The following is a 24279-nucleotide window of genomic DNA, read 5'->3' as shown; positions in this document are numbered from 1 at the left end:
TCCTGCATAGTAAAGTTTCAAAGCTGTATTAAGTCAATGTTCGGTTGTAAACTTTTGACAGAACCACCATAACATTTTGTTCAGTTATGAACAACCTCCATTCCCAAGTGTTCGTCACTCAGAGGTTCTACTGTACTGGGTGTCCTTGTTTTTAGGGTTGTTCGGATGTTGCCTTTGTGTTCAGGTTTTTATTAGTGCAGGGAATAGCTGTAAATTCAGGGATTGCTTAATCAATGAATAAAATACAAAGCACTACTGATACATGTGTGCTAAGTATTAGCACGTTTCATTGGCAGGAAGCATGTTTCAAACCCAGGCGGTGGCTTTTGTGTGTTTCCAGTGGTTCTGGAGAGTAGACGCTTGTTTCCTATACAGGAATGCATGGATTGGAGGCTTACCTCAGAGCGGATGGGCAAGACTAGCCTACAAAAACGTGCTGCGAGCTAGGTTAAAGCAGAGGTAGAGATTTCAGGTTTGCTTCATCTCTGTGTTAGGCTAGTTCTGTGCCAGTGTAACCCTTCTGAAATCAGTGTAGTGACAGCTGTGTAAAACTGGAGTAGCAGTGATGAATCAGGCCCTGTATTTATTTGACTTAGAGCAGGCAAAGCCCAGCTTTATTAAGGTACTGGATAGGGTTCAGGCCTGGGTTCAAATCTGGGCTCTGCCACCGGCTCTCTTTGTGACCTTGGGCAAATCCCTTAATCTCCCTATGCCCCAGCTCCCATCTGTAAAATGAGAATAATGATACTTGAGAGTCAAAAGGTGGTGGAAATTCTTATTTAGAGTTAAGCTTTTTGAGGCAGGATTTGGTTAAATAATAACAGTGCCATGAGGAGCCACCAGGGAGAGCTAGAAGTGTCCTGGGAGTCTCTGACAATAGAGAGAGATCTATGGGATCAGACTTTTCTTTTATGACAGTGAAAAAAGTGTTTCTTAGTTAGGATTTACCCTGAAGATAGTGTCATGTTAACATCTGAGCTGGCTGGGAAATTTTCAGCAAAACAAATGGAAAATACCCATTTGTTGAAGTAGAAACCTGTCTGATTCAACTAAACTTTCTCTGGAAGGTTTCCTGAGTCTGGGATGGAACGTAGAGAGAGAGAGACAGACCCCATAATAGCCAAGAGCCTGGTGGTTTGGGCACTCACCTGGGATATGGGAGACCAGGTTCAAGAACTTGCTCTCTCTGATTTGGGGCAGGGTCTTGAACCTGGCATCCCACATCTCAGGTGAGTGCCATAACCAGTGGGCTACTGGCTAGTCTCAGGTTTCTCTCGTTCTCTCATTTTTAAATGGGGAAAGATCTTAGTTTCATCCTGATACGAAACCAAATGCCAGAATGGAATTCTCTTTTTCTGGCCAGCCCGACTTAATCCTTTCCTACGATTCACTTGTGAAGGAGAAAACTCCCTTCTTTCCCTGCATGGCTGGGAGGGAGAAGAGCACTTGCCCAGGTGCTGAGATACAGCAGCTCAGCTCTCTGGTTCTGTTTTTTGTGTCACAGCCTTCAAGGCCGCTGTCCTGATCCAGAGATGGTATCGACGCTATGTTGCCCGGCTAGAGATGCGCCGAAGGTGCACGTGGAGGATTTTCCAATCCATAGAGTACTCCTGTGAGCAGGATCAGATCAAGGTACGGTGCTAAAGAGAAGGAGAGAATGGAAGCGTATGCCCTCTGTCGTTGTCGTCTTCATAATTCTTATCGGGCATAGTGCTTTGCGGACCCACACAATCCTTTCCCAGAGAGGAAGGCCCTGGGATGAGACTTTGGAGGCCTGGGTTCAGTTCCCAATTGTGCAGCAGACTTTCTGGGCGGCCTTGGGCAAATCACTTACTTATCCTCTGTGCCTCTGTTCCCTTTCTGTACAATGGGGATAATACAACTCCTGTTGTCTGTTTAAATTGGAATCTTTTTAGAGCAGAGACTATGTGCTTGCATTTTATCTAAATCAAGTGGGCCCTGATTGGGTTGAGGCCTTTAGGAGCAACTGCAATAAAAATTGAGCGGTGATGAAGACAAAATACAAGACCCACTGTATGTGTGTGGGCGGAGGGGAATGGATGAGACGAGGGGAGGAGAAGGGTGACTGTAGGATCATGTGGTGGTAGGTGAGTAATAGGCATATTTAGAGACTTCGACAATTGGGTTTTAAATATAGAGGAATTTTTTCACAAGCTTCTCTGTTCCCCTTGCTTATGTTTGTTCTCTGTTCTGCCTGAGTAGGCATGAGCTGCATGACGCTTCCTGCCAATGAGCAGGTGGCATCTCGAGGCTTTTGTGGTAGACATCTGAAAGCCGTTTCTGTGGCTCCTTGGCAGGGAAAGTTGTCTCCTGCAATGGAATAGCAGCTCCTGATCTACTGCCTCCTTTGTTTATATTTCATACTTGGTATTAGTTAATGTCTGCTTTCTGGTAAGGTGTTGACATCCATATGGCTTCCTAGCCCCCTTCTGGCTCTTTTCATGTTCAGGGCCAGCACATGCTTGGGGCGGCACCTGGTAAGGGGGGGCCAGCGGCGTGGTGCGGCATTCCGTGGGGGCGCTCTGGTGGGGGGGCGGCGCAGGCCGCGGTGCTCGGGGGGAGGTTCCGGTGGCGTGGCATTCCGTGGGGGGGGGGGGTGCTCCAGCGGCGCGGCGCTCGGCGGGGGGGGCAGCGCAGCGTGGCATTCCGGGGGGGGGGCGCTCCGGCGGCGCGGTGCTTGGCGGGCGGGCTCCGGAGGCGCGGCAATCGGCGGTGGGGGGGGGGCGGCATGGGCCGCGGAGCTCGGGGGGGGGGGTGTCCGGCGGCGCAGCGGGCTCCGGCAGCGCGGTGCTCGGCGGGGGGGGGGGGGTGCAGGGCGTGGTGCTCGGGGGGGGGGTTCTGGTGGCGCGGTGCTTGGCGGGGGGGCGGCGCTTTTTTTTGCTGCTTGGGGCAGCAAAAAAGTTAGAGCCGGCCCTGTTCACGTTGACTTTCTTTTGCGTGTTAGTCCCCGTTCACTTGTATATGATGGAAGCCAGAAATACTTAATCTTGAAGCCATGGGGAGCAAATGAAATGAGACAGGATTGGGCATAATTTGGTGTCACCGCTCCTCTGGGGGGGTTTATGAACACCAAGAGGGAAGCCACATGAGCTCTTATTGCTTAACTTGGCTCAGCATTTTCTCACCTTCAGCCTGTGAGATAGTTTAGATCAGAGAAACGGTAGCTGAAGGGACAATGGAAATCTGGATAGACCCTCAGAGAGGGATGCTGTGATTTCTTGTTTCCGTACCCCCACCTGCAAACTCCCTTGAAATAAGGGAGTGGAGTGAAGCAAAGGTAGTAAGGAAAGGCCTGTCTTTTGCATGCACTCCAGAAGCAGTTATAAGGTAATGCTCATCTTCAGCCTGATCTGATCAGGCCATTGACATCAGTGGAAAGATTTGCACTGTCTTCACTGGGCATTGGATGAAGCCCTTTATTCTGGTCTTCCAGGGCCAGATTTTTTTACTGTTCTATACCCAACATGCTTCCAGTGGGCTGAACTCATCTGAAAATCTGGCTGTTAACAATTAACCATTTTTTCAATTTAATGCTAATTAAATATCACTTGACACAATGTATAATTAATTAGTGGAACTCTCCACAGGGGGATATTTTGAGGCAAATGGCTCGGCTAGAGTAAAAAAAAGTTTGGTCTTTTATTGGACTAAGAGCAGCATCGGTAGTTTCATTGCCCAGGGTAGAAATGAGCAGGACTATCGATCCATCGGCTTCACAGTATAAATTAATAGCCACCTAGAGCTCAGGGAGAATTTCCGCCCCAGGATGTAATATTGCGCAATTGGCTGCATTTTGTGGGTTTTACATCTTCCACGGAATTATTTTACATTGGCCTCTTTGGGAGAGTGGATACTGGTCTATGTAGACCACTCTTCTGCTCCGCAATGACCGGATTTGCTGTGTATGCAAAGGAGGTTGTGGAGGCTCAGGTGAAAAGAGGAACTGTCTTCTGAAAAACACGCCGTGGTAGAGCTTTTAAAGCTTTAGCTCGTGTCTTAGGGTGAATAACATGGCGCTCCTTCTTGTCTTCTACAGCTTCACAACTTCTTCAGCTACCTTATGGACCACTTCACACCAAGCAGCAGCAAAGAGAGTAAGCCTGTGTATTCCATACATAGATATGGTACTTGTGGCCCTGAAAGCTGCATGCTCAGTGCAGGGGGTGGAGAGGGAGGTGGACTCACATGGCTCAACGCCGCCGACACTTCCAGCTGATTAAGGAGTGACCTCACGGGGATCTGAAGGGAGACCTGTCTAGATGTCAGATGCACCCATGACTACAATGCCTGCGTTAGAGGGACCGGGATTATAACGCAGGCCTCAGGAGTTTGAAGTGGGGTCAGGAGTAAAATAGGGAGATCCCTTGGGGGCTCTGGAGCAGCCACGACCCCTCTAGAAGTTGGAAGGGGGAATAAAAGTACACATCCAGAATATTATTGTTATAAAGGAGCTTGTCATTGTCAGATGTTCCCTAACTACAATAATCAGGGTCCTGTGGATTCCATGATTCTGCAGCTGCAGACTCCGCCCTTGGAGAACTTGCTCCAGAATCTTAATTTTAAGTTTCTAGCCCTCATGCTTGTGGCGAGAACTGTAAAATTATGACTGCAAACCAATGCAGTGCTGCCTTCCTGAGTTGATAGCCTGAAAACAATAGCTCTAAGGGGTCTGGACTTCCCAGTTTCCCCCAGTGGTGCGTTAACTCTAACTATACAGGTAACATGTCAGCATTAACTATTTCACTGCTGATCACTTTAGCAAATACATCCAGCTGATGTGCTTATCCCATCATCTCAAAGTGCCTCTCTTGCTTAACTGGGTGCCGCAACTTTTTCTCTACAACATGATTCCGTATTGTCACTACAAAATACATTTGGGCTACACTGAAAATCTGGATACAGAGTAAAATACATTGACTATTATTTCAAAATAAATAACACAAGAGACCCTGCCCTGGTTATACCATTCATTTTTCACATTTAATTCTGGGGGGAAAAAACACAAAAAACTCACCACAGACTGGCTGCACCAAAATGCTGCAGAAATCAGGAGGGCTTTCAGAAATGCTTGCCACAGAGCATACTGGGCCTTGCCTACATCTAGTCCGAGTCATATCTAGAGCTGCTTGGAAATTTTTTGTTGAAATATTTTTTTTCTGTGGGAAATCCCATTTTTGTCAAAATTGAAACATTTAAAACATATTGATTTCAGTGAAAATTCCTGCGGAGAGAATAATTTTTTTTTTTTCAAAATTTGAAAATAATTTCATTTTGGAAAATGTCAGAGTTTCCTTTCAGATGTCTGAATTTCATTTTGGAATTTCAAAATGAAAAGTTTCCAAAACCTCAAAGTTTTCAGAATCTGTTTTATGGGAAATTTGAAAAATGGTTGTTTTCATTCTGCCATTAGAATGAAAAGAAATTTCAAAATGTCAAAATTTCTTCCATGCAGCAAATTCTGAGTTTTGACCAGGTTGAGTTCCCTCCTCTTCTCCTAATGCAGATACAATCTAGTTTCTAACCAGATTATGTGCTTTGGAATCAAGACTAAGGCCTTGGCTACACTTGGCAATTCACACCGCTGCGAGATCTCTCTCGCAGCGCTGCAAGTACTCCACCTCTCCGAGGGGAGTAGCTTGCAGCGCTGCCAGGGAGCGTGCAGTGCTGCAGGCTCTGATTACACTGGTGCTTTACAGCGCTGTGCTCGGGGGGGGGGGCGTTTTCACACCCCTGAGCGCAGCAAGTTGCAGCGCTATACAGCGCCAGTGTAGCCAAGGCCAAAAATGTTGAGAGGAGCCTACTGAAGGGTTGTTCTCGAATACCCCCAGGCCTGATGATCTTTAGCAAGTCATTGAAATTACACATTGGGCCCAATTACCCTTTTTTTTTTTTAAACTCCACCCAGGGGACTTCATTAGCCGCATGTTGACGGAGGAAGAAAGCTACAAAGACACAGAGCTGGAAAAACTCTGCGACTATGAATCTGTAGAGGTGCCAGATTCCTACACTGGACCCCATCTCTCCTTCCCACTGCTGCCTGATCATGCAACTGCCTTACTAGAAGCTTTCAAACAGAAACATGTAAGTACCCCCAAAGGGGGACTGTAGTGGTTCCCTCTCTTTGCACTGCCATGGAGGTGGGGTGGTAGAAGGATAATTCTAGGGGGTGATCTGCCTCTTTTTTCCCCCCAAATATGTGGTCAGGAATATGGTAGGGAAATTTTTGAGAACATCACCTTCTTTTGCTCCACAGACCCACAGAATCTACATGTGATTATTCTGGAGGCTGCTGACCAAAAAGGCGAACAGAATGTTAGGAACTATTTGGAAAGGAATAGAAAACAGACAGAAAATACCATATTGCCACTATATAAATCCATGGTGCACCCACATCTGGAGTAGTGTCCAGTTTTGGTCACCCCAGCTCAAAAAGGATGTAGTGGAACTGGAAAAGGTTCAGAGAAGGGCAACAAAAATGATTAGCGGTATGGAACAGCTTCCATATAAGGAGAGATTAAATAGATTCGAGCTGCTCAGCTTGGAAAAGAGACAGCTAAGGGGGGATATGTTAGAGGTCTATAAAATCATGATTGGTGTGGAAAAATAACAAGTGTTATTTACCCTTTCCCAGAGTACAGAAACCGGGGGATACCCAATGAAATTAATAGGCAGCCGATTTAATACTGTACAAACCAGAGGAATTACTTTTTCACAGAGCATGCAATTGTAGAATGCGTTGCCCTGGGAGGGTGTGATGGCCAAAAGTGTAACTGGGATTAAAAAAAAAAAAAAATCAGGATAAGTTCATAGATCATCAGTGGCTATTAGCCAAGGATGTAACCCCATGCTCAGGGTGACCCTAAACCTCTGACTGCCAGAAGGTGGGAGAAGACTGGGTGGATCTCTCCAGAATTGCTCTGTTGTTTACGCTCCCCCTGAAGCCCTGATACTGGCCACTGTCAGAGACAGGATACTGGGCTAGATGGACCATTGGTCTGACCCAGTGTGGCCGTCCTTATATTCTTACGTTCAAATTTTTGGCGTGTGTAAATGGGCACTGCTCAGTTAAAATCAATAGAGTTGGATCCATTGACACCTGTAGAGACTTTGGCCTTACATATTTATCCCTGTTTGAACGGAAAGGTGAGCACCTGTTCCCTAGTGAAGCCCTCTTTGTCAACTGATCTAGGAGCAGCTTTGAAGGGACATCCATTCTCCTTGGCTGGAAGATGGAAGCTGTTATGCGTATAAGAAGCACACGGGATCTTTCAGGGGAAAAGGCAATACACCATGTTTATCGAAGATACAGCAATTAGCATATGCACTCAATCAGCCCCCCCCACTGTCCTGCCAGTCGATGTTATCGTTACCAGTTCAGAGTCCGGATCAATTTAGTGGCCAGCTAGATTGATCACGGGTAGGTAGGAGCCGGGTTCTGTCGGTCGCGACACGATGCTCCGCGGAAGTCTTGGCAGGACGAACCCGAAGTTTCATGGCAAGGCACCCTGTTTATATAATGATTTTCCTTCATTGGGGACCAATGAGTTTTGCACCTCATGCTGTAATCAATTGTTATTTGACGAGTGCTTGTTTTTTTAAATTGTTTTTCTCATCCTTTATCTTGTTCTTTCATCAAGTCTCTCAGGGAGTTACCCCAGGCTGGTTTTAATCACAGCTATCTTGTCCCCATTGATAGGTGCCTGTCTCATCTTTAGAGTCGTCAATCTGCCCTCTTCTAACATTTCAATAGGGGTGTGTTGCAGCCTCCTGGCACCCTTGTGTCTGTCCTCGGTTCCTCCCTAGAACATCTGAATTGATTTACACAGAACGTTTTGAACAGGTACATCAAGTTGCAAAGCAAAAGAAAAACAATCATCGCATTCTTTTACTTATTTTAAAGTGCTAAACCTACAACAAAGTGGTGACCCTAAAAGGTTTGTTTCTGCCTTGAAATCAGCCCAGACACAGATTCTGGCTGATGCATCTCTACCAATGGCCCATTAGGCCATTCCTTTCTGCTATTCAAAAAGGGTGGCTGGCAGGATATGGTCAAATCATACGTCAATACATTTAATACATGCTACATTATTATTCTTTATCCTTCATTCTAAATTATACAAAATACAAACATAAAATCCTACTACTACATGTTCCCCTTTTGACCCCCAAGAACAATTCTTGAGTGGGTCATATTTTATACAACTGTTTCATAGCAATATAGTGAGAGGCAATTTGAGCTTGTGGTTGTAATTTAACAAACATTCTTTTTGTCCAGCAGCACATACAACACATTCCTAGCAAGCAAACACAGAACAATATTAACACAACTAGTAATGGGTGAAACATAATAGACAATGTGCCCTTAGAGGTCGGGGACCAGCCTGTAAAAACATCATACCAGTGATAGGCTGTCAATTCTTTTTCAGACCTAGCAATTTTTAGCATGACTTCATTTGCATGTAATATTTGAATGACATGCTTCCCTATATCCCTCTGTGTTTATTGTAAAAACGGAGTCACCTTTGTTTCTGACAACAAGCGATCAATTAGATCGTGCCAATCCAGGCCAAGGGTAACAGAGAAATTAACCGGGGTGGCGGTTATAGTGCACTGTGCTTCATCTATCTTTGGTAAATAGTACATGTGATTGCTAGTCTATAATACACGGGCATTACATCTACATTCATCCACTGGGGGTTGGCTAATACTTGCATCTTCCCAGAATACTGGTTCCCAGGATGTAACACACACACATTATCCATTGTACAAAACACGTGTCACATTTTCTAGTTCGTCCCATACACATGTTCCCAAGGATGTGTCCTTGCTGCATGGTTCTGTGGTGACAGGTAGGGACAAGCACACCCATTTCTGAGGGCTTCACTCCGTACACCCTCGGGTGTCCAATAATTTCTTCTCTTTCCCAGCCCACTGACCCATAACCCGGGATAGCCAAAAGGATCCCATGGTCAATTTTGGGAGCGGGCTCACTTTCCATATTTCTGTCTCCACAGACTGTGGGTGAGCAATATTAACAATAATTTCACCTAATAACAAATCAGGCTTAACCATGCTGGAAACATATTGCATCCATTCATGTTTGTAGGTGTCAAACAAGGACCTCTTCCGTTGTTTTAAAAGATGCATTAATACCTGAACGTTCCCAGATATTACCCAAAACATTTCGTGTTCAAGTGATGCTAAACTAAGAATTTGCATCTCAGTACATCCTATGGCCAAGGCAGTTTTATTCCCTACTTCTATTTGTTGTTTATACAGGAGCCAGGAGGTGGTGTTCCGCCACCACCACATATTCCATGTTGCTTTTTGGTTTCCCAGCCCTATTTGTACCAAATCCACAATAGTATCTGCCTGCTTGTGAATGAGACTAGCTTACAGTTGTGACAAGGAACTTAACTTATTCTTAATTACCTTCAGGTCTACAGTATTCATAATTCCTGCTCCAAATTCAACTATGGTGTCTACTACATCTCGTTTTGCTCGGCCATTGGGGTGTTGATGTGTTTTTATCCAGGCCGTTATAATAGGAAGGGAGTAGGGTGAACATTTGGGTTCCAATTTAGACACGTTCAATTGAGTCCAATCCATACCAATGTTTATTTTTATTAATAGTGGATTTAACAAGACTTTTACTGGATCACTTTGAGTCACAAACAATTTTGGTTTCTTTATCTTAATTGGGATACCTCTTTTGAATGCATAGTTCCTGGTCCAGGTTCTGGTGCATGTGTCCGGGAACCACAGGCTCAATTTACTATGGGGTATTGGACAGTATCCCACAATAACTGTTAGTATTGTCCCTGTCTTAACAGGCTCATCCCATTGATATGGTAATCGTGGGTAGCTGGAACACCATGTGGTATCCCCATAGGGACCTTCTATTTTAACCCCTATTTCCCAGTGGTTTGGTATTCCTGTGGTGTTTATAAGGTGAACCTTAAATCCCACTTCCCCATCCCAGGGATATATATAGGTATTTCCTAAGGGTTTTAAGAGTTGGCTAGCATTATTATCGTACCATTCCATGAGGATCACAGGTAGGACTCTATGATTGGTTGGTGGGGAGTGAATTATTCCTTAAAGATTGGCTTATAAGTAGGGCTGCATCTTCTCCCATGATTGCTCTAATTATCTGGGCACTAAAAGTTCCCAGAGGCAGGTAAACACGCCAGACCTTACACTGGAGTCTCATTTTCTGTGGATTAAAATTGTGGTGGTTAAGCAGCGTCTCGTGCTCAGGCTCTGGGATGTCCTTTTTTGCAAAGAATTCAAACATCAGTATTTATGTAAACAGTTTAATTTGTGAAACATGTACCCATTTCAGTTTTCCTCTTTTTCAATGCGGTATACCAGTGGGCTAAGGCGGTCCACTATGGAGTAAGGGCCTATCCACTTTGATTCCAGTGATTGAACCTTTTTCCCATTTTAAGGTACATGACTTGGTCCCCTGTTTCCCACAGGGCTGCCTTTATGGGCCTTTGGTTCTGAATTTTGTTGTTCATGTGTTCGATGGCCTGATTAACCCTATACTGGAGGTTGGTTTTGTTTTTTTGTAACTGTTTGAGCCATTGAAAATAATCATGCTGGGTTATATTAGAGCTCTCTTCTTGACCCTGTACTAGGTAACTAGGATCAATCATTAGGTGCATTGGATATCCAAACAGAATTTGAAAGGGTTGAATTTTTGTCCTTAATCTATTACTGCTGCGGTAGGCAGCCAAAATCAGAGGCAGTTTATCTAGCCAGTTTTTTCCTGTGTGATTTACTACCTTCCAGAGCGCTTCCTTAATAGTGCGGTTCATGCGTACTACTTGGCCTGAGGGCTGAGGCCGGTATGATATATGGAGCTTCTGTTTAGTTCCCAAGGTTTGAATCATTATTGTAAAGATTTCTCCTACAAAGGCTCCTCCATTGTCAGAATCTATTATTTCAGGGGTGCCATATCTACATATCTAGATACTACCTCGTTAAAGAACTTTTTGGCCAACACCCTGGTGCTGTTATTTTTAGTGGGAAATGCCTCCACCCATCCTGAAACGGAATCAGTTATTACCAATAAGTACTGGAATTCTTGGCAGTTTATCAATATAATCAATTTGAACCCTGTGCCATGGCCCAAGCCTTCGTTGGTGCATCCTGTGTTGCCAGTGCGAAGGACAAGCCTTGTCCTGAGTGCACCACACACAATTTCGCACCCACGTTTTAACATAATCTTCCGTACACTCCCATTCTGCTACTTGCTTTAGCCTTCTTAAAGTCCCTTCCACTCCTTCATGCGTAAACTGATAGGCTACAGTAAGTAACTCCTGTCTTTCTATTTTTCCTGGAACTCGGTTAGGGCTGTCTGTAGCGCCATCTGTTGGCTCAGATGTGTCAGCACAGACGTTCCTTTCCTGACCTCTGATTACAACTGCTATGTCATGTTGTCGGGCTACTGTATCTACCCGGTTATTCCAGCTGGCCTACATACCTGTTCCTATACTGTGTGCCTTTACATGTCACACCTTTAACTGTTGAGGGTTCTTTGTTACCCACTGGTAAATCCATTTCCATTCCTCTGAATATGCAATATCCTTTCCATCTGCTGCTTTCCACCCGTTCCTATACCAATCATGTATCCAAAACTGTATCCCCTTCACACAAAAAGCACTGTCAGCATAAATATACACGGGCCGTGGGGAATTTTCATACTGCCTTAAAACCTGATAAATTGCATGGCGCTCGGCATGCTGAACCAATCCATGGTCTAAATGTCCCTGAATCACTTCCTCTTCTAAGTTAATGGCAGCAGATTTTACACATCTTTTCCCTTTTACTACCATTGCACTCCCGTCAGTAAACCAGACGTGCTTTTCTTGCCCCGCGGGATCTAACTCTTCCAGTGGGGGTGCCTCTACCAGGACAATTCTTTGCTCCAGAGTGACCTCTGGACATTCACGCCGGTTCCCTTTTTCAATTAGGGCATGTGTTAGCATGTCCGGCTTGGACACCGGTTCTGTGGTCACCCCTCTATTAACTAAGATAAGCATCCATTGAGCCATTCGGGTGTTTGAGACTTTACCTCCCTGACAAAATGTACTTGAGAGGAGTGTGGGGGCTTTGGATAGTAATAGGGGCCGTTCCCGTTGGGGGCTCAAAAGATTGTACTGCCCAGATGGCTGCTAGACACGTTCACAGAGGTCAAAATTTATTTCTGCTCCTTGTAATTTCCTGGATTCATATGCTACCGGCACTAGCTTTCCCTCTTCATTGGTTTGTAATAGTGTGGCAGCCAAGGCCATGTTATTAGTCGCCAAACAACTAACCAAAGGCTGTGATTCGTCAGGGAAACGCAGGGCTGGGGCTGTGAGAGACTTCTGTTTTAGCAGGGTTAAAACGGAGTCCTGCTCTTCTCCCCATTCCCATTTTGTCTTTTTCTTTAGCAGTTTCCACTATGGGTGAGTGATTTCAGCATATTTTATAAATGTGTGGTCTAAGGAAATTGAATCCTCCTAGCAGAACACTTAAAGAGTGAGCGTCGATAGGGGCTGGCATTTCTACCAGGGCCCTAACCTTCCTCTGATCTACCTGTCTCCCTTCTTGTCCAGCGACTGCGCCCATGTATGTAACCTGAGGTGGCACCAACCGAACCTTGTCTAAGGCTACTTTGAACCCCATTTCCTGACTTCGTGCCAAAACGTTTTCTGTTAGTGTTTGCGTTTGCACCTCAGTTTCCCCAAATATCAAAATGTCATCTACATCTGAAAACACAAAAGGCTTTTCTTGTGGAGCCAACTGGCCTAGCATATCCACAACATGCCGAGGGGCAATAGCTGGGCTGTTGTGACATCCCTGGGGCAACCAACAAAAGGTCCGTTGTTGCTCCTTTATTGTAAAGGCAAACTGATCTTGTGAGTCCGGATATAGGGGGATGGCAAAGAAACACTTGGCCAGATCAGTAACTGAGAAATATTTAGATGTGGTTTGCACTGTTTGTATGACCTGTGTCGTCATAGCCACAATAGGGGCCATAGGGACAGTGCCCTTATTGATTCTTCTATCATCAATTGTTAAACGCCAGGACTGGCCGTCTGCCTTTACCACTGGTCACACGGGGGAGTTAAAGGGTGAATTCGTTTTTCGAATGGCCCCCTGTTGTTCTAATTCCTGGATGGTTTGCACCAACTGGGCCTCTGCCTCCCTTAGGTAGGAGTATTGTTTTTGGGGAGGCACACATTCCCCAACAATCTTAACACAAGCATTAATTTTACTGCAATCTGTTTTCTTTTGAGTCCATACTGAGGGGAATTTCAAGCGCCGCTTTTCAGCTTGTGGAGCTGTAAGTGCGGCTACTGGTCTCTCTCCCCCTTTTGTTAACGTAACATCCTGCCCGATTTTTCCTGAATGGGGACGGGAAATTTCTAACTTCCAAAGAGTATCTCTGGGCATATCAATCATCACATTGTTTTTGAACAACCAGGCAGATCCCAGAATAATTTCATCATCCATATCGGGAGTTTGGATCAAATCCCCTAATGTCTCGAACCCTTGCACCGAAAAGGGGACTTGGGTCCATTCCCACCTGAGATTAGGTTTCCCTTGAATGGATTTCAAAGCTACCTGTTTTAGTCTTTTTCCTGCTTTTGGGGTTGTTTTGATTAAGGATACAGTGGCTCCTGTATCTATTAAAGCTAGTGTAGGGTTATATCCACCCTGCTGAATGTTCACACATGGCCATCCCGCGGGATCCCAGGAGACTTTGCCTATGAACCTCCACCTCTGTGCTCCTACTGGTGGTGGGGGTTCCCCATTCAGCAGGCCCCTCTATTCTTGCCCCAGAAAAGGGAGTGGGTCCGGGAAGCATTGCAGCAAGGAAGAAAGGGGTGGTACACTAGGAGTTACGCTAGCTACCTCTTTTGGTGGGGTTTGCAACCTCATGGCTTCCCTGACTAGTTCTAATGTGGGGACCCCGTGCTGCATTAGTGTTCGCCAGGCTATCCATCGAACCTCATTTTCCGTGTGCCCACCTCCCTCCTTTGATTCCTGAGAGGAGGCTGTCTGATATTGCTGGAGGTCTGGGTATAACCAATCTCCTTGTCGCCCCAGTTTCCCCGTCCATGGGATCGTCCTCTAGTATATCCTCTTCGGGACCCCGTGATTCCCTTTGTGCTGCTCTCATTGGTGTACGTAACAACTGGTTCTAATGCAGCTACATAGGCAGCTCTCTCTTTTTTGATAGCGGGCTGTGGTCCCGAATGGGTAGTTATTTGTTGGACCAAACCTCTGAGTTCCCCTAGGGGAGCTGGGCGACCATCTTGCCAAATTCCAAGTCTCCTGGAATAGTAGGGGTTAGGGAAGCAGCAGTCTCTTAAGGATTGTACACTGAATACCACTTTGTCCAGCGCTGTGGTGTTGCCCATCGGTGTTAAGCTGGCCATTATCTGCATCAGACCCCACCGGGTTAAATAATTCTTAGAGTCTTCATTGGGCTCTTGGGTTGCGGCTACGGCTTGTGCTATGAAATTGTGCCTGCCTATTTGCTCTCCAAAAAGTCCCATTAGAGTCAATATGCTATTGTTCTCGTCAACTCTAATCCTACCAAGGACCACCCCCGAATCTCTGAAGTCGCGCAGACGCCCATCAAGCGGCAGACTTCAATTGCATTCATCTCTTCCCTTATTGCGAGCAAAAACGCATTAGAACACCATCTGGAGAAATTCCGATAATCCCATCTCTTTTATTGTAACTTCTCTTAGAGTATCTTTGAGAATGTCTAACGGGCCTTGTTTTCATTCTGAATCAGAATGAAAACAAATTTAAAACCCACCTAATTTCTTGTAATACAGGAAGTCCGGTTCCCACCCAGCTCAGTTAACAAGGTGGTGGCTTCTTGAATAATGGCAGTTCTCTGCGACTTTCTCCCTCAAGAACAGTGCTGGCGTCTCTACAAAGGCGTGACTAGACAAACAGTGAGCATGCAGCGTGCAGCTAAATCTACAGTCCACTAGCCTGCTGTGCACTAAGTATCCATGTGGTGCCGGCTGCTGTGCATTCAAAGTCCCATAATGAACTTTGATCTACTCCACTTTGGAATAGGGGCAGGTCAGTGCTCACTGCGTGAGCAGGCAGGGTTCACTTGGACAATTAGTGCGCAGCAGGCTAGTGTGAGGTGGATTTACAACCTAGCTTGCCACGCACTAACTGTTCATCAAGATGTGCTCTTAGTTCAGCAGCATTAAATAAATTCTAGATACGCGTGCTGCACCTGGACACAAGGCAACACAAAGTCGCACTTTCTGAGGGGAAGACTAAAAATAAGAAACTCCTGGAGGAGACTCTTTTCCTACCTGGAATATCTGGGCTGTGGCTCTGTGGCAGCGAGGCAGCAAGGTCTAGTGGATAGTGCACTGGACTGGGAGTCAGGAGTCCTGGGTTCTGTCGCCGGCTCTGTCACCAGACCGGCGTGTGACCTTGGGCGAGTCACTTCCCTTCTCTGTTGCTGTTTCTATCTCAGCCTGTGCCTGTCTTATCTGTTTAATTTGTAAGCTCTTCCCGGCAGGGACTGTCTCTTCTGTGTATGTACCGTGCCTAGCACAGCAGGGTCCTAGTCTCTTGGAGCTTGTAGGTGGTAACAGGTAACCACTGGCACAGCTGCCCTGGTCCTGTGCCACAACACACTAGCTCTCGCTGTCTCTCGGAGGGCCAGATTTTCAAACATGTTCAGGCCCCAGCAGCTCCCGTTGCTCTCAGTGTGAGAGGTGCTGTTCAAAATCTGGCCCCTAGCATACTCCCACGTAGAAGAATTGCAGCTAGTCCTTCCTAACTTGGCTACTGCGATCTCAGCTGGGCTGGCCCATGTAAGCAGTCCAGGTCTCCTTTCCCCCTGGACCTCTCCTGGACACTCCATTACCAGCAGTAGCACGTTAGGTGGCCCTTTCCATTTGGAAGTACCATGCTAACAGCTTGCCCAAGTCTGTTCACTTCTGCTCCCCGAACGCTGTCGTGTGGTGAACTTCCCACTCTAATTCCCTCGATTTCTCCCAGTAGCAGCTCCACGCTCATTATGTCTTAAAACTCCTGCACAAGACCAGGAGACATCTCATGCAGCTGCCAAACATCAATCATGTCTCCACCTGCTACAGCGAGGAGATCACCGTCTGCGGTAAGAGCGCTCGAAAGGAAACCCCCTCGAACCTCCAGAACTAGCAGCCACGCACGTGGATGATTATTGTTCTTAAATGCAAAAGAGTGTAGGCCAAATCCTGCTCTGTAATAGGTGTGTAACCCCAGTGAATGAAATGGTGGCGTATGTGTATAACAGAGCAGGATCTGGTGTTGTTACCTGTGGTGGTGTAGCTTCAAAATGGTATAGCTGGGTCTGTGGATGCAGTGGGACAGTAGGTTGGATATCAGTGCTCACCTTTACCTGCTGCATTCAAGTCAAATCAAACCGAACCGCTCAGCGTAAGGAGCTGTGTCAGTTGTATTCTGTCCCTAGTCTAGATCAGTTCAGCCGCTGGAATATAAACAGAGCTGCCCTGAGGCTTGGCCATGCACGCATATTGTGGTCAGTGAATCTAGTGATGCTAGTATTCAGGCTGCGATAGCTCTGATGGAACAGTAGAAGTTGTGGAAGGGAAGGGGGCTTGGGTGGGGGTGGATGCATTTTAATAAATGCATCCCATAATGCTCCACGAGAGCAGTTCAGGGGAATCCAAACCCTAAAACCCAGTTAATCATTAAGGAGAATGAACAAGGTTTGTGGTGCATCCTAAAGAATTAGCGGCTTTATTTCATAGACCCGGTTTTTTACAGAAAGCGATTTAATGGCCGTCCCTTTTGTTAAGCGACAGCATGAACAGCTTTGCTTTGTTAAATATCAGGGAGGAGGAAAGCACGCCCTGAACTGAATGTCTTTTCGTGTGTTAGGAGACTTGCATGGCCGGCTGGATGACTTGTTTCTGATATTTTACAAGGTACGTACTGTGCTTTGCTAAGAGTCGCACTGGCCCGTCCTGCGGCCTTCACCCACCGATCGCAGTGGAGTGTTCTCCAGGATCAAGCTCTCAAAGCTGCCTTCTCACATTCAGCTCAGTGGGTTTGGAAATGGCTTCCCTAAACAAAAGCTTATCCCTGGTTGTTATTCCAGCTATTGGTCTAGTTGTACGTTTTTTCCAAGGCAACATCTGACTGTTTTCTTACCACTGGTTTGTATCCGTACGTTAAAGTGATAGGAGGCTGCAGAGCAGATACTAGCCAAGACGCTCAGGTGGGGTAAATGGGTGCGGACATCAATTGAACTGCAGCCATTTGGCTCACCAGAGGAGTTGGCCAATTGTATCATCAACCTCCTTCTGCCTAATCCTTTACAATACAGTTAGCATTATACTGACCTTAGAAAAGTCAAGGGGAGTTTTGTCATTAACACCAGTGGGGCCGGAATTTCACCATAGGGCACAATGACTAGATGACAATACTGGTTCTTTTCAGTTGCTGACGTATATGATAAAGATGCTGTGAATCAGGGGAGCCGGAACACAGATATATGTATGGGTGGCGGTTCGGAGAACGCGGAGGGGAGGGATTTGCCATCTGTCCCCTTCTCGCTCTGTGGCATTTGTCTGTATTTCTTGTTTGTGTAGAACGGCCTTCCCTCCCCGGAGAAGTCCTATGTGTTCAACGGGGATTTTGTGGACCGAGGCAAACAGTCCGTTGAGATCTTGATCATTCTCTTTGCCTTTCTCTTGGTGTACCCGAAGGAGGTTCATCTGAACCGCGGAAACCACGAGGACCACATGGTCAACTTACGGTATGGGCACAGACTGGGGGGGGTATTGGAGTGCAAGGTGCTTGTTACTAAACGGCTACTCAAAATCATCTCTTCTGTTTCCATCTAGCTATGGTTTCACCAAGGAGGTCATGCAAAAATACAAGGTAGGTTTGCTTTGAAATCTCACACGTTCTTTCCTGTGTCTGGCACGCACTTCCTGGTGCTTCACCTCCTCCTTCCTGCCCTTGTCTTTCTAGGTGCATGGGAAGAAAATTCTGAAGATGCTCCAGAATGTTTTTTGCTGGCTGCCACTGGCCACCTTAATCGATCAGAAAGTCTTGATTCTACACGGCGGGGTGTCTGACATGACTGACCTGGAGCTGCTGGCCAAAATCCAAAGGCACAAGGTACATCTTCTTTGTGGAACCCTTGAAATACAAAGGTACTGCTGGTTTGTGATTGCGAGAGCTTGTTTATTTCTGGTATCCTTGCCAGAGAGAATAAAAACCCAGAGCATGGCTTTGTAGTGGAAGCATGTTTAGATCCCAGCTTGAAACGGACCGATTTTGACTTAACTGAGCATGCGCACTAGGTGTAAAGCGGAGGAGAATAGAATAGCCTCTGGGTTTCTTTTCAGTGGGAAGAACGTAGTTTCTGTCCTGGGTTGTGATGGATTTTGACGTCGTTAAATGGATTGGCTGAGGCCGGCTCTGTGATCCAAAGGGGGTCCGTAATAAGGGTTAGGACTCTGTCCCCTTGCTCATGGATTGGTGCCCTCGGTAGCACCAGTCCCCTTGCTCTGCACCCCCCTGGCTTGTCATTTCTTTTTCAACACTGGGCTTGCGATGGTCTGGTGTGGGTAAGGCACTACAGTGAGACTCAGGAGATGGGGGTTCTAGTCCTGGCTCTGCCCTCGGAAGATTCCGGAGTGACCTTAGGCGAGTTACTTTCTCTCTGTGTGCCACGCTTCACCACACTTCCCTCCTGTGCAGGGGTTTGGGGAGGGCACATTTTCTTCTGAGAGATCCTGCTGTGATAACACCCACAAGATCTCTCCCTGTAACCCCACGCCCAGCCAACCCACTCTCAGCTGCTGAAACGCTCCGTAAGCTCCCTTGTAGCTGATCAAATCCTTTCCACATCCCCTCCAGGAGTCCCTGATCCTCCTCCTCCTTTAATCACTAAACCCTCCTCTTACCTTCCTCAAATCAAGTATCTTTTGCTTGTCCGGCTGCCAGCCCTTCCCACGGTTAGCTGGTTTGATTTCTATCCAGGTACTGACACAGGTCTCTTGATCATAGGATCTGAGTACCTCATAAGCATGCAAGGATTTTATCGTCACATCACCCCGTTCAACAGTGAGGCACTGCTCTCGTTTTACATATGGGGAAACTGAGGCATGGGGGGGTGACTTGCCCAAGTTCACCCAGCAGGCAGTGGCAAAGCTGGGAATAGAATCCTGTCTCCACTAGACCATCCTTCCCAGCAGTGCTAGCTCGGTTACATCCTACTTTGCACAGGACTCCACAACAGTTAGGGCCAGACCAGTAAGAGAGTATGATTAATCCAAATTTAACAGAGGGGGAAACTGAGGCCAGGAGTGCTGCGTGACTTGGCCAAAGCCACAAAGGTGGGGTTCATGTTGGAGCCAAGGTCAGAACTTGGGAGCTCCTGGTGCCCAGACCCACCCCCTATCTCTTTTTTTTCAGTTTGTTTCCGTGTTAAGGGGCAAAAAGAGAAAAGAGAAGAGTAGACACGTGGACTCCAAAGCGATAAATGGTGAGAGCCCTGTGGGTGTCAATCCTCCGAGGAGCAGTTCGTTCCCTGGCTCATGCCTCCAGCCTGGGCTAGCAAGCACTGCTAGCATGGCCAGCAGGATGGAGCTCTCCCAATGGGTCCGGCAGACGGTCCAAGAGGAGCTGGAGAAGTGCCGCAGGCAGGTGGGGTTCTGTGAGAATCCGGGAGACAAGGAGCTCACCTGCGCCAGCTCTGTTACCGTGACCGAGTCAGAGCTGGAGTCCTGTGAAACAAGCGAGTCGAGCCAAGAAGAGTGGAAGCAGGTGAGTTCAACCTTGTTTCATTTGAGTCTTAGAGAAGATTGCACTAAGAATAATTTAACTTTTGAGGGAAATTAAAGTCCTGGGAACTCCTCTTCTCCTTTTAATATGTTGTTGCTCGTTTACTTGTCTCTTTGGGGCGGAGACCGTCTTTTTGTTCTGTGTTTGTACAGGGCCTGGCACAGTGGAGTCCTGGTTCATGATGGGTTCCTAGGTGTTATGGCTATAATAATAATACAGAGCACGGTTGTGTGTTGCCACACCGTGGTATTGGAAATCTCTCAGTGCTTAGAGGACATACCACCTGTGGAATCTCAGATGCTCTGATGTGTGAAGTAAATGTTAAATGTTGACATTGCAGCGGCAACCACTGTACAGAGTCGTCATGTGTGTTTGATCTCTCAGATTGTAGATATATTGTGGAGTGACCCCATGCCTCAGGAGGGCTGTAAAATGAATATGGTGCGAGGAGGCGGCTGCTACTTTGGGCCGGATGTGACGGAGAAGATTCTCCAGAAGCACAGTCTGCAGTTCCTCATCCGCTCTCATGAGTGCAAGCAGGAAGGCTACGAGTTCTGCCACAATCGAAAGGTAGCTGGATAGGCCCATGCTAACGGGTCAGAGTTCAGGGTGTTGGAGTGCATTTCCGTACTATCGCTTTGGGTTTCTTTTCAGTTTTGCTTTAACTCTGAATTTCTTGGAGTCTAATGGTGCTTTTGTTGATAACTACTGGACAAAATGCCTGTACGTTTTTTACCCTGAAGTTATTGATATGTGCTTTCCACCTTCAGTGAGTTTTTGGTCTGGGAATCTTGAACTAAGTTACGCTCCAGTTCGATCTGTCTCACAGACGCTGCCCCTGCACACAAACCAGGCATGCGTCTGTACATAGCAAAACGGAATCCTATCTCCTTCATTACATAATTACCCCTGGGGCTTCCAAACAGATGTTCTGTTCAAAACTGTTTGCAGTTATGCCAGGTTTGAAAACCGCAACTGTGTTTAACGAGCAGACACAGGACCAAATTCTGCTCTCGGATACACAACTGTAAATCCAGAGTGACTTCACTGACTTCAACAGAGTTAGTCTGGATTCATAGCTGTATATGTGAGAGTTGTGTGTTGCCAAGAGAATTCAGTGGAGTCCAGTGACTTTAGCAGTGCACACAGAGAACATGTATCATTTTCATTCTTCCCTTCCCAAACATTCTCCTTGAATTTCCTTTCCCCAAACAAGTTTTACTGCTCCTTGATCTGAGCTCTGATTGGTGAAGGTGGATTATCTGTGTGTATGACTGTAAATGCCTGTCCTTTTTTTTCACTTAGGTACTGACCATATTTTCTGCTTCAAACTATTATGAGATTGGCAGTAACAGAGGAGCCTATGTGAAACTGGGGCCGGATCTGATCCCTCATTTTGTGCAGTATCAAGCTAACAAGACAGCCCATACGTTAACTATGAGACAAAGGCAAGACTTTCTAGCTTAGTGTTATCAATGGCATAAAAATACAAGGCTATTATAGTGTTAGCCATGCTACTAAGAGATGTACTTTGGATCATCAAATTCTGCTTTAGAATTAAGCCAGAATTGATTGATTAATCCAAAACCCCAGATATGAAAATGCCTGAAGTTTTGAGAAAGTTTGGATCTTGATGAATCAACACTGGGTGTCTTTCTAAAAGATGTGCTTTAATACACACACAAGTTGTGTGCTTGGGACAGGAATTCCTGGGTGAGGTTGTGTGTGTGTTATGCAGAAGATGATCATAAACTCTTAATCGTGGGTCCATTTCCAGTCTTCCCTTGTCAATACAAAGCGTAACTCTTGCCCTTTGCAAACGATTTGGAAGTTTGACTCGATCACTTCAGCAGCTGATCATCCAGCGTGTTGTAAGTGACTGATCTCATCTGAACAACCGAAACAAGTGCGGACAAACCGTGCCTTTGTCGGTGCATTAGGAATAACACGTGTGTCTATTCCTGGGACCAAGCGAGGCTCCTGAACTGATTTCTAGTTCTATGGGATGGTGGTGGGGAGTTTTGTAGCACTGGTCCTAGTGCTGTGATTCGTGTTGGGATGAGTTACACCAAAGCTAAGTGGCAGGGTATCGTGTGTAATCTGATGTGTTGCAGTTTGGGTTTAACTTGCCTACAACAAATGCTCTACGCTCATGCGAGAGAGATGGGTATGGCCCATGCGCGAATGGTCCAGCAGAGGCAGATGCTTCTTATCTCGCGCTCATGGGATGAGCTTTTTCAAAATCGCTGCGTCTCTTCTGCTTCTTCTAGGATCAGCAGAGTGGAGGAGTCAGCCTTCCGCGCGCTCAGGGAGAAGCTCTTTGCTCACACATCGGACCTCATCTGTGCATTTAAGGGCTACGACCAGGATGAAACCGGTAAGACTAAGCAAAGAAAGAGCTTCATGTGCACTAGCGGGCAGTGGACAGGGTACCAGGTGGGTGTCCCTGGTGTAAGGGAGCAGACTGTCTACAGCAGGTGCACAGCACTGGCTGACAATGGACGTAAAGCAAGAGTGGGAAAACTTGGGACTTGGTGTCCAGGTTGCTGCTGTTTGTCTCTTGTTAACCCAGGCTTGTGTGGGTGGAAACTTTGCTCTTAGGATGGGGAAAGATACCATATCTGTGCCTGTAGTGACATCTTCTCACCCCCATGTCCGCTGATCTAGCTGCACCTTGACTGGAGGAATGTCACTGCAGTGCAAAGTTGGAGGGGTGAAAATAAGGCTCTTTGAGGTCCCACGTAGCCAGTGGACGATGCGACGATATAACCAAAGGATTACTAAATAAGCAACGCCATTCTTTCCTAAGTGCGATTTCAGCCTCCGGTTCCCAAGGTGCTTTCATGGGTGTCCCTTTCAAACAGGTACCATCACACTGAGTGACTGGGCAACTGCGGTGGAGTCAGTCTTGCATTTAGGACTGCCCTGGCGGATGCTGAGGCCACAGCTGGTGCGCAGCACTGCCGGGGGCCTGCTGGAGTACAAATCCTGGCTGGATGACTTAGCTGTGGAGCAACGGAGCAAAGAGGTAACGAACGGTGCAGCCAGTCCTCAGAGCACAGTTGAAGGCTTGGACAATTCTTGGACTTGACCATCAAACTGACAGGGCCTGCAGATCCCATGCTGATGAGTGCATGAATGTGCTAGGAAAGCCTCGGTGGAGAATTTCTTCATGTAGGCCCCGATCCAAACCCCACTGAAATCGCTGGGAAGATGCCCGTTGAGTGTTAGAGCAGGCCAATGAACATTTTATTCAAGTAGCTGTTAATTATGTATTTATTTCTATTCCTTTATTTGCTTAAACACCAGCAAGTTAATCCTTTAATCCTCACAACAATCCTGTGAGGTGGGTAGGAGTGGATTTGTGTTTTTTTATTCGCATTTTTTTGGTTTGGGTTCTTTTCATGCCACAGGAAGCCACTTAGGGGGCCTAAACTTAGAAAAGAAAAGAAAAACAAAAACTAGAGCTGGGGACCCAACTGGCCTATTTAGATCCAGATTTGGAATAAGCCTTAAAATGAGGTGTGTGGAAACCCAGCCCACTGTGAAATTCAGGCCTGGATCCCAGTTTGCATTTAGAGTTGCTGAAGTTCAGGGCTTTTCCGATCCCAGTTGTAGGGATGTGGCTCTGAGACGTGTTTACGAATTGCTGGATTTAGGAATGGGCTCACCGCTAATCACTAAGATCGTAGCTGTAGTGCAATCAGCTATCTCAACACAAACCCACGTGCACACCTATGCCCTCCTTCCGATCCTGTTAAGTGCTTACAGATGGGGGTCACATGGGGATGCAGAGTCATAACCAGGAGGATCAAAATGTCAAGACAACTCCAAAAGAGTTAGATCTCTCTACAGTTAAAATATTTAGTAAGGATTTCTAGGTGTTTCAGTTTGCAGCACAAGGTAACATGTAATGGCGATTCTTTTTGAGTGTAGATGAATTGCTTTTATTTATGCAATACAACTCGAATCACTATACAAAAGCCTGAAATCCCAGCTATGCTAGAACTAGGTAGTAAGTTTTAGCATAAAAGGAAATATGTTATATCTTCCAGCACATACAGTCAAGCTTGCTAGAAACCATTTATCGAAACAGATCCAACCTGGAGACCATCTTCAGGATCATAGATAGTGATCATTCAGGTAAGGATGTGTTTTCTTCCCTCCCCCCCTCTCTATTTTGTTCCATCTCACTTTTAGGCTCACACTCGTATGTGAAACTGGAGGCAGTTTGCTCAATGGTTAGAACAAGGTCTTGGGAACCAAAAATGGCCCTGTGGTTCAGCTGAGGATGAATCACTTCTTTGTGCTGTGAAAATGGGCTCATGTAGGCCCTCAGTGCAAAAGGGATATTACCTATAAGGATGACCTTGTGGTTAAGGTACCCTGTTGGGACCCAGGAGATCTGGG

General features: G+C 46.4%; 1 protein-coding gene across 2 annotated transcripts in view; it reads left to right on the top strand.

Moving 5' to 3' along the window:
- PPEF2 (protein phosphatase with EF-hand domain 2) overlaps positions 1-24279 on the top strand; it is a 31858-nt gene that overhangs the window by 3795 nt on the left and 3784 nt on the right. For both annotated transcript variants that reach the window (XR_008445259.1, XM_054031199.1), the window contains exons 3-16: positions 1505-1632; positions 4058-4115; positions 5927-6102; positions 16069-16183; positions 16951-16997; positions 17664-17830; positions 17919-17955; positions 18049-18198; positions 19501-19851; positions 20254-20439; positions 21175-21317; positions 22140-22246; positions 22734-22897; positions 23925-24012. Coding sequence is in view for 1 of the 2 variants with exons in the window: in XM_054031199.1 (XP_053887174.1) it covers positions 1505-1632; positions 4058-4115; positions 5927-6102; positions 16069-16183; positions 16951-16997; positions 17664-17830; positions 17919-17955; positions 18049-18198; positions 19501-19851; positions 20254-20439; positions 21175-21317; positions 22140-22246; positions 22734-22897; positions 23925-24012 (1917 nt within the window). In the remaining variant the exon portion in view is untranslated. The remainder of the gene's footprint in view (positions 1-1504; positions 1633-4057; positions 4116-5926; positions 6103-16068; positions 16184-16950; positions 16998-17663; positions 17831-17918; positions 17956-18048; positions 18199-19500; positions 19852-20253; positions 20440-21174; positions 21318-22139; positions 22247-22733; positions 22898-23924; positions 24013-24279) is intronic.

Source organism: Malaclemys terrapin, chromosome 5 (assembly GCF_027887155.1).
Source record: "Malaclemys terrapin pileata isolate rMalTer1 chromosome 5, rMalTer1.hap1, whole genome shotgun sequence".
Taxonomy (NCBI): Eukaryota; Metazoa; Chordata; order Testudines; family Emydidae; genus Malaclemys; species Malaclemys terrapin.
The sequence above is the reverse complement of the archived record's forward strand: the minus strand, read 5'-3'. Positions and strand labels throughout refer to the sequence as shown.